Here is a 12,436-nt window from a genome sequence, read left to right as displayed (position 1 = left end):
AGAAAATATGTTTGGGATGACAGGCACCTCTGCTTAAAATGTTTACTTGCTTCCCATGTTTCTCTGATAAAACATGTCTTATAGTCTATTATTTATTTATTTCACATACAGGTTTTTAAGTATAACATTGTATAAAATATAAACAATAACATGTCATTTACAGACATTTAAAATTTTAATATAATCAATTGCGTCATTTGTTACCTTGTGAGTGGCATAGAGATTGCACCACTGACCCGAGTATTAAGTCTCATAGAATTTTATATAGGAAATCTGATGGAGTAGTACCAACACAAGTTTTCTTTTGGGGGGGGGGGAGGGGGGGAGAGAGAGAGAGAGAGAGAGAGAGAGAGAGAGAGAGAGAGAGAGAGAGAGAGAGAGAACAAGGTGGAGGGGGGAGAAAAAAAGGAAAAAAATTACTGCTTTGTGCTGGCTGGCACTGAATAATTGAAGAAATTCTTTCCTAAGCAAAGGACTGGCCAGAGTAGTAACCAAATTAATTAACAACAAGCAGTTTCTTTCCAATGAGTACCATGGGACAAACAACAACATCACTCAACTTACCGATGCGTGGTAAGTTTGTGGAGTGCCTCCAGTACAGCCATCTGGTCAGCTATGTTTTCTGTAGAGCGGGACAATAGGAACAATATAGTGCGATTCAGGCAATGGTAAAGACCTTCCAAGGAAACTGTTGATGGGCGACGCTTTGCCTGCATTATTAATTTCACCACGAACTCAAATACTTCATGTGGATCTTTTGCAAAAGTACCTGCAACATCACAGAAAGAATGGCAAAAGTGGTTTTAAAGCACTGAGATAGTCATCAAATTAAATGCATTGCAGTAAAGCTGCATAATACAAAAATATACAATCATAAATATAATTAAATCTCATCAAATAACTACAGAAACATATCTACATATTGGGAAGCATTTATTGTAGTTATTTTCATCCTTGTAATAGCAATTTTTCTCATCATCATTATCAAGTTTTTACACTGTTGCTACTTTAATTTTAAACTCTATAACATAACATAACACTGGTCTTGTCTTCCAAAATGTAAATACTGATATTTTGAATTATCCTGTAGAGTGCAATGATGCAATGACAAAGAGTAGAACTGAATTCGAGGCCTTATACTTAAAAATATTTATGCTGAGCTTGAAATTTAAACTATTTTTCTACGTAAATCAACTGGTTTCTAGGCTACAATCTGAAATTAATTACATTTCTCATTATACTGTTGTTAACTAAGTTATTTATTTAGTTAGTTACACCTTCCATGGGTCATTTTGCATGATATATTGTAAAGATGTGAGACGAATCAATTTACAGAATATTCTACTTATTGTGAACATGATAAATAATGAGTGATGTTATATCATTGCTTCACATTCAGTGGAAGTAGGGGGAAGGGTCTGGAGAAAGGAGGTTGCCTTTCTCATTTTAGTTTGCATGGGTTGCCTAAATCACTTCAACTGAATAGTAAGGTGGTTTCCTGTCTAGCATAATTATCCATTTCTGTCTTCCAAAGCTGAACTACTGAACATCAGAGAAAAAAATAATTTTGAACTGGGGGGAAGGGGGGGGGGAGGGGGAGGGGGGAGGTGAGGTGAGAGGTTGGTCCATTCCTGTACTACTCCCACTCCCAACCCAATTTCACAGGAGCCATATCCCCGTGGAAGACCCACGTGCCCACGTGCAAGACCTGCCCAGTCCACTCATCTAGCACTTCCTACTCCAGTCCTACCACAGGCCTATCCTACACCATCAGAGGCAGGACCACCTGTGAAAGCAGCCACGTCACATACTATCTTGCGGAAATCAGTTCACAGCTTTTTATGTTGGAACATATGTGCATAAAAATCCTACACCAAGATTTATAAACACTTTTTTTTTTAATCAACAGATCAAGTACCTCCCCATTGACAATGTCAAAGAATAACATTTTTATGTTGGTATGACAACCGGAAATGAATGGTCACTGCTAAATTGTTGTCAACGACGAAGTTGACCAGCCAGTGGTGTAACATGCAGATCAGCACATCATGCTCGACTGCAATGGCTGCTTCACAACTTGCACTATCTGGATCCTTCTACACGCAACCAGTTTCCTCAACTAGACAGGCGGGTGTTACCCTTATCCTTCACTCCCATAACCCTCCCAGCCTCAATCTTCACTAACCCATTACTCCACACCCACCCCTTCCTCTGTCCTGTCACCCCCTCTCAAACCATGTCACTTCCTTCATGCGCTGCAACCCACTGGCTCCAGCACCTGGACATCATATGCCTAGACCGTGCATTGGCTATACATCCCTCCCGCATTCCTAGCTGGCAAACTCGCTGCATCCCTCTTAGCTGCACATTCTGCCAGAACTTGTACAGTAAATAAGCAACAAGTTTCCTAAAAAGTTATTTTATGAAATAGAAGAAGGTACCCAGATGGAACTTTTTTAATTATAGCTTTACTCTCTATACTTAACTTCTCTATCCATGTGGTTACATGATGTCCAGACAAGCACAGAACATAATCATTTCCAAATTTTGTAAACCTTCTACACAAACAAGAAGCTCATTTGGCTCACTTCTTAATCCCGATATTCTAATGCAATACGCTAATACTACTTTTCAGTGATTTCTTACACAATTTGTCTGAGTCTTCCGCCACTGTAATTTCCTGTAAGACTAACTGCCTGAACCCTTTCTCTATCCCAAAAAGTGCCTTTCTGACACCAGTTATTGCAAGGGTTTATGCAATTGTAGCCCCTGTATATTTTTGGCAAGATGCTCAGCTAGGCTACCCTTCCTTGTCTTATCAGCAATAATGATAATACCTTCAGCTATATGTACTTTTTTATTTATTTGTAACGGGTTTTGGTGATACAATCCACCATCTTCAGGCCCTTAGATGCAGCAACTAATATCATTTATCATTTATTATAGACAATATCATAAAAGCTATATATACTTTTCAATGATGAAATGTTAATTATTTTACGACAAGGATAGATAGCTACTCATTGCATAGAGGAGACATTGAGACAAAGACAGGCACAATGCAAAGATTGCTAAACATTTAAACTTTTGCACAAAAAAGTCCTGCTTCGGAAATAGAAAATATACACACATGACTGCTGTCTCCAGCCGCTATGGCTGCCTCCACGTGGGCACCCCACTGAGGAAAGTGTTACTGAATGTGTTACTGAATGTGTGTGTGTGTGTTTTTTTTTTCTGAATTGGGACTTTTCTGTCCAAAAGCTTAAATGTTTAGCAGTCTTTTCATTGCACCTTTCTGTGATTTAGCACCACCTCTGCATGGTGAGTAGCAATCTAGCCTTTCCATATGGACTTTTCATTGTTTGAAATGCCTACATTGGACTGAACCAATTTTCATTATACATGTGTGACCACTACAGTATTAAAACTGTAAAAAAAAAATTAACTACAGTGTCTCCACTGCAACAAACCCATATAGTTATTCAACAGTGTCTAAAACCTATTAGGCTACAATAACCTTAGGAGCAGGGCTGTATTCCTCTTGTGTTGGCCACCTAAAACTTTCAAATGCTGTGTACAATGTGTCACTTGCATGGCACACAACTAATCCATACAGCTAAAGGTATTATTTTTGTGCGTTCATCCTGCACTGATCATGATGCTGTAAGACCCCCAACAATGCCATGCTGACACTTTATGAGGAGTTGCTGATCATGTTTTGTCCAGGACACCCACTGGTTACATAGGTCTTTAGCCGGACTGTTACCTACGCCACCTACTATGATCACCTGATCTCTTTCACCAAACTGCCTGTACAATGGCCCTATGTCCTCTGTCACATAGTGAAGACTGGCACTTTGATATGCAGAATTCGGCCTACGCCACTCTAACAACTAGTACCTACCAGAAGATTATTTTCTTCCTAGTGCCTTTTGTTCCTGATTTAGCAGTAGTTATTTGTTTATCACATTACTCTATTTTCTGCTACATCTAGATGAGCTCCTCTCCAATTTCTCAATGCAAAAAGTCACACTTATTGTCTAATGTAACGAGACAAATCTGCAGCCACCTTACCCTCATGAGGTAAAATATTCATTTTGTGGACAGCAATCAACAGCACAACATAAGGACATGGGAATTTCAATGTAAGTGATCTAAAATTCAAACAGTTCTATCTTTGAGATTTGTTTGCATTGTTTTCATTTGTTATTACGTACAGTTACAGTTGAACAGGCCGTTTTCTGCTGTAGGGCATCATCACCCCAATGAACTTTTGCCATTACAGAAAAAAAAAGCAGCCAGCAACTGTATATGAAAACAAATATAAACAGCTCTCTGAAGATGAACCTGTCAGTTCAAAATTGGTAATGGGGCTACTTCTGTAAATAAACAGCATTATTAACAGTGCCTGGTTGCTGTTTTCTTCTTTTCAAGAATCAACTTGTATTTTTCACACAGCCACAGTCTCAAAATATCCGGTTTTGACAAAACAGGAACACATTTAATACAGTCAACAGGCCCATATAAAGGTACATGACACTGTAATAACTTTCAGGGAGGGGTGAGGAATAGGTTGGGGAAGGTATGGCAGCTCATCCAGATCCCAGGATGAGAAGACCCACCTGTTGTAGCTGGACATTTGGTCAAACATTAATGCCTGGGAACAAGTAAGGAAGGCTTGTTTTTAAATACTGATATTGTAACCATTACAAAGCAACCATCTCCAAACAATATCTCTGCTGGTATATAAAATGATAATTATTGCCTCAGTTCCTTATAGAAAGTATATGTCACACTTAATTTTCTTTTTTACCACACCTGATACTAACCAACAATACACTGAAACTTGTATTTAGTATGAAGTTATGTACAATCACAAATCTTGTTTTGCAAGCAGCAGTATAATACCTTTCTATTGACCAAGAAGACTAGCAGTTGGCTGTATTTATATAACATATGCAACACTGTTTAAAAACTGAACTAAACACAAATGAGATACTAGTTAAGGCTGCAGTAAAGCAATTTACAAATCATAAACTTCATGTGAGTGAGTTACTATGAATAGTTGAAATTTTGTAAACTGCTGCTGCTTTAAACATTTGGCAAATTCTGACAGTAGGTGCTGATTTTTCTAGTGATTTGCTAAATGACATACCTCTTTACACCTCCCCTAACCCCTCAAGTTTTTGAACAGATTTTTTTTTTTCACTGATGTTCATTAGTTCACCTAAGCAAGACAAAGTACATAAACATGCAATTGTGCTAGAGAGGCAACTATCTCACTATTCAGCTGAAGTGATTTACGGAAACAGTGAAAACTAAAACCAGGATGACAGCACCCCTCTCCTCCCCCCTACTATTCACAAATAAGAAACCATGACAGAGCTTCACTCTGAATCACATTCACAATAATTACATTTAAGAATCACATAAAAGATTTGTGACAACAGTAAGAGGGAGACTAGCAAATTATTGAACAGACAATTTAATATTTACAGTGCATAAAGTTTAGAATGCAGAAACTGCAATAACGTGACTCACCCTGCCAAAGCTTGTCCACAATACGTGAAGCGAGGTAGCACACATTGGGAGCAATGTACTGAGGCGCACCCCCAGGGACTACCGGCAGTGCAGCCTGCTCCCCAATGAGGACATCGGCCGCCAGCAGATGCTCCATCAGAGTTCCCAACACTTCCGTCTGATAACGTGTCTGCTGAGACATGCTTGCATTCTCCGGTGATGCCTGCACAGAGAATGACACTCAACATTTAATTTGTTTCATATATCCTAAAAAATTCTATTCTAAGCAAACAGACAAGTTCCTATTAAGAAAAAGGTTTTATGCAGACTTCAGTACAAAACAACACAACCTTAAGAACTAAAAATTGACAACAAATAGGGAGATATCAGGAACAAAAAAATCAGTCCATGATGGAAAATATTTGTGTTCTCTCACTGTAATAAAATTTTGTAATTTCACATTCAGTAACAAAAGAGTTTGTCTGAATAAAGGTGTGTGTGCAAGTTGCGCTTGTGTGTGTGTGTGTGTGTGTGTGTGTGTGTGTGTGTGTGTGTACTGCTGACAAAGGCCTTAATGGCCAAAAACTATGATTGTGTGAATCTTTTTATTGTGCCTATTGCAACTCAGCATCTTCACTATATGGTGAGTAGCAACTTTCCTTCTCTCATATTGTTACATTCCAACTTAAAATAGAACATTATCCCACTAAGTCTCCTATGACACAAAACTATCAATTCAAATTTTCTGAACCGGAAGCAGGCTGCCTGCTAAAAGGATCAAAGATCATACTGGGTAACATAAAACATTTTGAAACAATCTTATATTGGGTGAATAATATTTCAATATGGATTCTGCATAGCGGCAGAGTAACCAGTGTGGTGGCAGACAGTTTGTATCTTGTGGTTATTTCCTTCATCAGCTTTCTTATACGTACTGATGTTGTCAGAAAACTTCGGGATCTTTTACACCTGGTGGATAAGATGAATATTGAAAAGCTATCTGAACGTAGTAAAGCATCATTCATAGCAAGTTCTAAACATCAGTGCTATGTCACATAAGCATAACAAATTTCATAAAAACTTTACATTCAGTACTTCAGTCAAAGAACAAAGCTATTTTAAATTAATAGTACAACAATGTATATTCTACAGCTGTCCCTCAATGGCCATTAACAATAAACGTTTTCTGTTCTTTTTGCAAATAGCATGTAAATCAAATCTGAGCACAGTAATTTTGCAATTGTTAAAATAGTTAACAGTACTAAGCAATATCAGTGGACACAATATTTCAATACGCACCTTATGAATAATCTGTAGTAGCCCAGAAGAACAATTTATCAACAAATCTACATACCTCAAGGACTAAGTCAATTGCAAGAGGACCTTTTCCAGGTGATGGTAGTGATAGCGAGTCCACTACAATCACGCGCAGGAAGTCCATCACAAATTTCCTTGCTGGGTGGTTGCTCAAACCCGAATCCTTTGATGGAGATCTAACAAGGACAGCGGAGTCAGAGCCAGGATAAGTCTGAGGAAAGATAAATATCATGTTCCAAGATTACAAAATTGTCATAATAGTGACTGACATGTGTGGTTACTAAAAATGTGAAGTAGCAGGGAATATATACTTATCCATATGGTGAAACAAGAAGGGACAGTAGCCTGAAAGCAAGATTCACTTTATTATGTAATTATGTTCAGTTACAATAAATGCCATAAAGGAATATAAGAGTGTTAGGAATTATAAAGATATTTAAGCATTTCAAACTTGATAGTTGGGCTGTTACAAGAAAATGGGAAAACAGGAAACTAAGAAAAAGGTAAAGTATACATATAAGGAAGAGTACCTACACACACACACACACACACACACACACACACACACACAAGGTGCATATAAATTCTATAATACTAATATTAGTATGCCACATGTAATTGCAAAAGAATAGCAGAACCTGAAATGGCAAAACAAGTACAGAAAAGGATGAGGAAACAGAATGAACTAGTATACAGCAGAAAATTTAAGGACAGGTTATAACATATTTACATATTGAAGGTAATCTGAAGAAAATAGAACACAGGAGGGAAAAGAAAGTTTTAGGAGCAGAACTGAGAAGAGGGAAAGGGAGGGGAAACAGCTATAAATTAAGACTACATGGGTGAAAAGTATTGAAGGTTGGTTCAGATCTTCAAAGTTAAGAAGCTATAGAATTACAGTATTGAGAAGCGTGTCTAACAACAGCCCCAAGAGATAAAAAAAAACTGTTCCTATATTTTACACAGTATAATAAGCAAATGAGAACTTTTGAAAGGTTTTAAAGCTGTGCCAAAAAAATTAGCAGCTTAAAGACTTAATAGAGAGTTAATTTTAAAAACAAAATATGACAATTCTTCAAGCAAAAATCATTATGGTCTACTGCAACTGCAATCAATTTCTTATAAACACAAAACTCATGGACTCAATATCATTTTATAGACCCATGTCTTCTGTGCACCTTCACTAAAAATTCCAATATGCTTGCAACTCCCACAGGTGCAAATAGAAATCCATGTGCCCTTCCGTCCTACCCTAGACTCTAGAGCTGTCAGTATTCTGCACGCTAACAGTGTCAAGGAGCATCGGAAACAGTATCATACCAAACAAATGTACACAATATTCAATTTGATATGTTGGTATGATGTGATTATTGAGTTCCTCCTGGCGTATTTGATAATCAAAATATCCACGGGTGTACTGCCGGTCTACAGTGTCCAACGGGCACAATATTTCGGCGATCATACATGCCGTCATCATCAGGTGAACGTGCCGGTACGGAGATCCATACACTACGGCTGTTCAGGGGGAACTGGCATCGGTCGCAGCGGCAGTCAATTTAAATACCCTCCGCCCATGGCGCACTCCCTCTGCCGTCCGTGCCCCGCACCACGGTCACGTGGTGGAACAGATAGCGATGGTGTCTGAGATGACATCGGTGTGATGGCTCTGTCCGCCGTGGTCGTCACAACTATACGTTTGTTCGATTTACTCTTGATTAACCCGATCGCTGGTTCCCAAGCCTTGCTAAGATTATAGCCACAGTCACGGTTTATGAGGTCGTCAATGGCGCGAATTTCAATGGCCTCTCTAACAATGCTGTCCCAGTATCTCAACGTCTGTACCAGAATCCTCGTACGTTCATACTCCATAGCGTGATTTTCCGACAAACAATGTTCAGCGACCGCCGACTTGCTCGGATACATCAGTCGAGTGTGCCTCTGGTGTTCACGGCATCGATCCTCGACGGTACGCATCGTCTGACCAATACACGACTTGCCACATTGACATGGAATCTGGTACACGCCGGCCTTCCTCAGACCGAGGTAATCTTTGGCACTCCCCACCAGTGCACGAGTTTTATTCGAAGGACAAAACACAGTTCCGACCCGGTGTTTCTTCAAAATGCGGGTGATTTTCCCCGAGAGTGCGCCTGTATATGGAATAAACGCAGCGCCTACCTCCTCCCTCGTGATTTCATCCATTTCAGCCCTATGTAAGGGGCCCATGTAAGGGCGCGCACTCTCTCTGACGCAGAGAGTCTAACCCAGGAATTGGAACATCTGAGAACTGTATTTCGAAAAAATGGGTACTCAGAGTGGCAGATTCAACATGCTCTCCGCCCAACCACTACAGCACAACCTGTGGAGATGGATGAAATCACGAGGGAGGAGGTAGGCACTGCGTTTATTCCATATACAGGCGCACTCTCGGGGAAAATCGCCCGCATTTTGAAGAAAAACCGGGTCAGAACTCTGTTTTGTCCTCCGAATAAAACTCGTGCACTTGTGGGGAGCGCCAAAGATTACCTCGGTCTGAGGAAGGCCGGCGTGTACCAGATTCCATCTCGATGTGGCAAGTCGTAAATTGGTCAGACGATGCGTACCGTCGAGGATCGATGCCGTGAACACCAGAGGCACACTCGACTGATGTATCCGAGCAAGTCGGCGGTAGCTGAACATTGTTTGTCGGTAAATCATGCTATGGAGTATGAACGCACGAGGATTCTGGTACAGACGTCGAGATACTGGGACAGCGTTGTTAGAGAGGCCATTGAAATTCGCACCATTGACGACCTCATAAACCGTGACTGTGGCTATAATCTTAGCAAGGCTTGGGAACCAGCGATTGGGTTAATCAAGAGTAAATCGAGCAAACATATAGTTGTGATGACCACGGCGGACAGAGCCATCACACCGACGTCATCTCAGATACCGTCGCTATATGTTCCCCTGCGTGACTGTGGCGCGGGGCGCGGACGGTGGAGGGAGTGCGCCGCAGGCGGAGGGTATTTAAATCGCCCGCCACCGCGGCGATCGAAGCCAGTTCCCCTTGAGCAGCCATAGCGTACGGATCTCCATACCGGCACGTTCACAGGAGCTCAGTCCGTCAGTTCACCTGATGATGGCGACACGCATGATCACCGAAATATTGTGCCCGTTGGACACTGTAGACCGGCAGTACACCAGTGGATATTTTGATTATGTTGGTATGATCATTACAAAGTATATTCCATGAATGAATGAATGAATGAATGAATGAATGGACATAACCAGACAATTCTTCACAAATCTCTCCTAGGCTTTTAGATGTTGATAATTCAATAACTATAGTAGTCATATTAACAGGCAATAAAGAATTCAGTTTTGTAATGAAGCCAAGTACCCACATTCTCAAAAACTACTTGACTTTAGAATGAGAGATTCATCTGGGGAAAGGAAAGGAGGTAAATACAGAAGATTGATCACCTGTGCAAAATGTGGTAGTCTCAGTGCTTCCACAGCAGTTTGACTTTTTTGCTTTGTTTTATTCTGTACAAGTTGCCCCCAGGCCCCCTAACACAAGTAATTTTTATTATTTAAATTTTACAAAGTAATCGCCTTTCTTATATGTCACCTTTCAGTTGATGTGACAACCATCAAACAGTTTGCACTGGAATAGGCCAAATCATCATCAGCAAAGCCACTCTTCCAATAAAATCGTGTCACAGGATCACTTGACTTGTAAAACTGAGGGCTCTCGGAGCTGTGACTGAAAAATCTGCCTCTCTTCTGTTCCAAGCCACCACTTAGAGCAAGGGTTCCCACACTTTTCCTCTGACAGAACAGTTTGAGAATCCTGGTACTTTGGTGAAACACATTGTTTATTTTAAAATGAGAAAAACTTGTTTTATCCAGTGATTACTTCATTTTTAATTCACAACTAGTGACACAGAAATCATATTCCTATTTTAATAGAATAAACAACTTGTTTAATTCAACTCTTGTGACATGGCTTCACCGTTTCCAGTTCTTTGTGTCCATAAGCTAGTAAGTGGAGTGCGCACTGAGTTGAAACTCACAGCTTCACCTCTGCCAGTACTGTACACATGGCACTGGGGGAAGTAAGGTTGTAAAGGCAATTGTGATTCCAGCTCAGATTGCTTAGTCGACAGAGTGCTTGTTGCCAAAGGCACAGGCAAAGGTCCCATGTTTGAGTCCCAGTCCAACCCACAGTTTTTATCTGTAGGAAGCTTCAAATGAGCGCACACTAAAATGCAGAGTGAAAATTCATTCTAGCAATGGATAATGTCTCAAAAATTTATCATGTGATGCTGAGGAAATTAGATTAGGAAGTGAGACACCAATAGAAGTAGAGACCAAAATAAATTACAACTGGGAAAGTTATTTCTGAAAACAAACACAGAAAAAAAAAGAATCGCTGTCACTGAATATATATTTAAGTGTTAGGAAGTCTTTTCTGAAGGTACTTTTCTGGAATGCAGCTTTGTACAAAAATGAAATGTGGATGGTAAACAGTTTAGAAAAGAAGAGAGAAGAAGCTTTTGAAATGTGGAGCTACAGAAAAATGCTGAAGGTTAGGTGAGTAAAATGTACAACTAAAGAGGAGGTACTGAATAGAACTGGGAAGAACAGAAATTTGTAGCACAATCTGATTAAAAGAAGGGATCAGCTGATAGAACACATCATTATGCCTGAACAGATTGTCTACAATTTTGTGTTGGAGGGCTGTGTGTAAAGGGTGGCAGGGGGGGGGGGGAGGTGGGGGGAGAGAGCAGAAGCAAGCTTGTTCAAATCAGAAATCAACAGCAGCAAAATGTTCGGAGTTGAATATATATTGGAAGGATACACTAGACAACACATTCAATTGCTGTGAAAGACTTAATAATATCTAGTGAGAGAATTATAGTAGTGGCAGAGTGTGTCACAACAAATTTTGAGTACCTTGCACATAAATAAGTTAAGCATGTTGGCATCTTTTCAAACATTTTTTACATCTGTGGAACAATTAAATTAAGTGATAGCAGAATAACCAAAACCATGGGCTTTTATGGATTTGCACACAAAAAGGGTATTGTGCCACAAGAAAACTGAGCTTGGAGGAGAAACTAATTTCATTTTCAAATTCTGCACCAAGGACATACTTAAATTCTTTCTAACCAAAAAAGATAGTGATCACTGTTGTAAAATTACATATACTAAATCATAAAAATTGAAAATCAAATGCAGATGACTAAAGATAACTTAAAATTATAGAATGACCAAAGGACTACAATCATGTGATCACGCTATAGAAGAGTGGCTGAAGTTAACAGAGGTTGTTAGTAAGACTGGGTTGAACAGTCGAACAAAGAAACCCTAAATTGAAAATAGTGTTCAGTTATCCTTGGTTGCCTGATCAAATAAATATTGGCAATATCACTGTCTGTAAAAAATAGAACTGGACAGAACAAAACAAGATTTGTTAGGTTGCCAAGGCTCTCAGGCATTGCGTCGGATGATCCCACTGAAATTTCATAATATTTCAGTGCAGCCCCCACCCAATCATCATCATCATCATCATCATCATCATCATCATCATCATCATGTGGCATGTTGCCAG

The 12,436-nt window shown here is 39.7% G+C and overlaps 1 protein-coding gene across 1 annotated transcript in view; it reads right to left on the bottom strand.

The window, feature by feature from the left end:
• Positions 1 to 12,436, bottom strand: part of LOC126243507 (WD repeat and FYVE domain-containing protein 3) — a 324,242-nt gene that overhangs the window by 122,120 nt on the left and 189,686 nt on the right. Inside the window, exons 31-33 of the mRNA XM_049948168.1 lie at positions 6,875 to 7,048; positions 5,542 to 5,743; positions 565 to 769 (exon numbers count right to left, since the gene is read on the bottom strand). Of these exons, the coding sequence (XP_049804125.1) occupies positions 565 to 769; positions 5,542 to 5,743; positions 6,875 to 7,048 (581 nt within the window). The remainder of the gene's footprint in view (positions 1 to 564; positions 770 to 5,541; positions 5,744 to 6,874; positions 7,049 to 12,436) is intronic.

Source organism: Schistocerca nitens, chromosome 1 (genome assembly GCF_023898315.1).
Source record: "Schistocerca nitens isolate TAMUIC-IGC-003100 chromosome 1, iqSchNite1.1, whole genome shotgun sequence".
NCBI lineage: Eukaryota > Metazoa > Arthropoda > Insecta > Orthoptera > Acrididae > Schistocerca > Schistocerca nitens.
The sequence above is the reverse complement of the archived record's forward strand: the minus strand, read 5'-3'. Positions and strand labels throughout refer to the sequence as shown.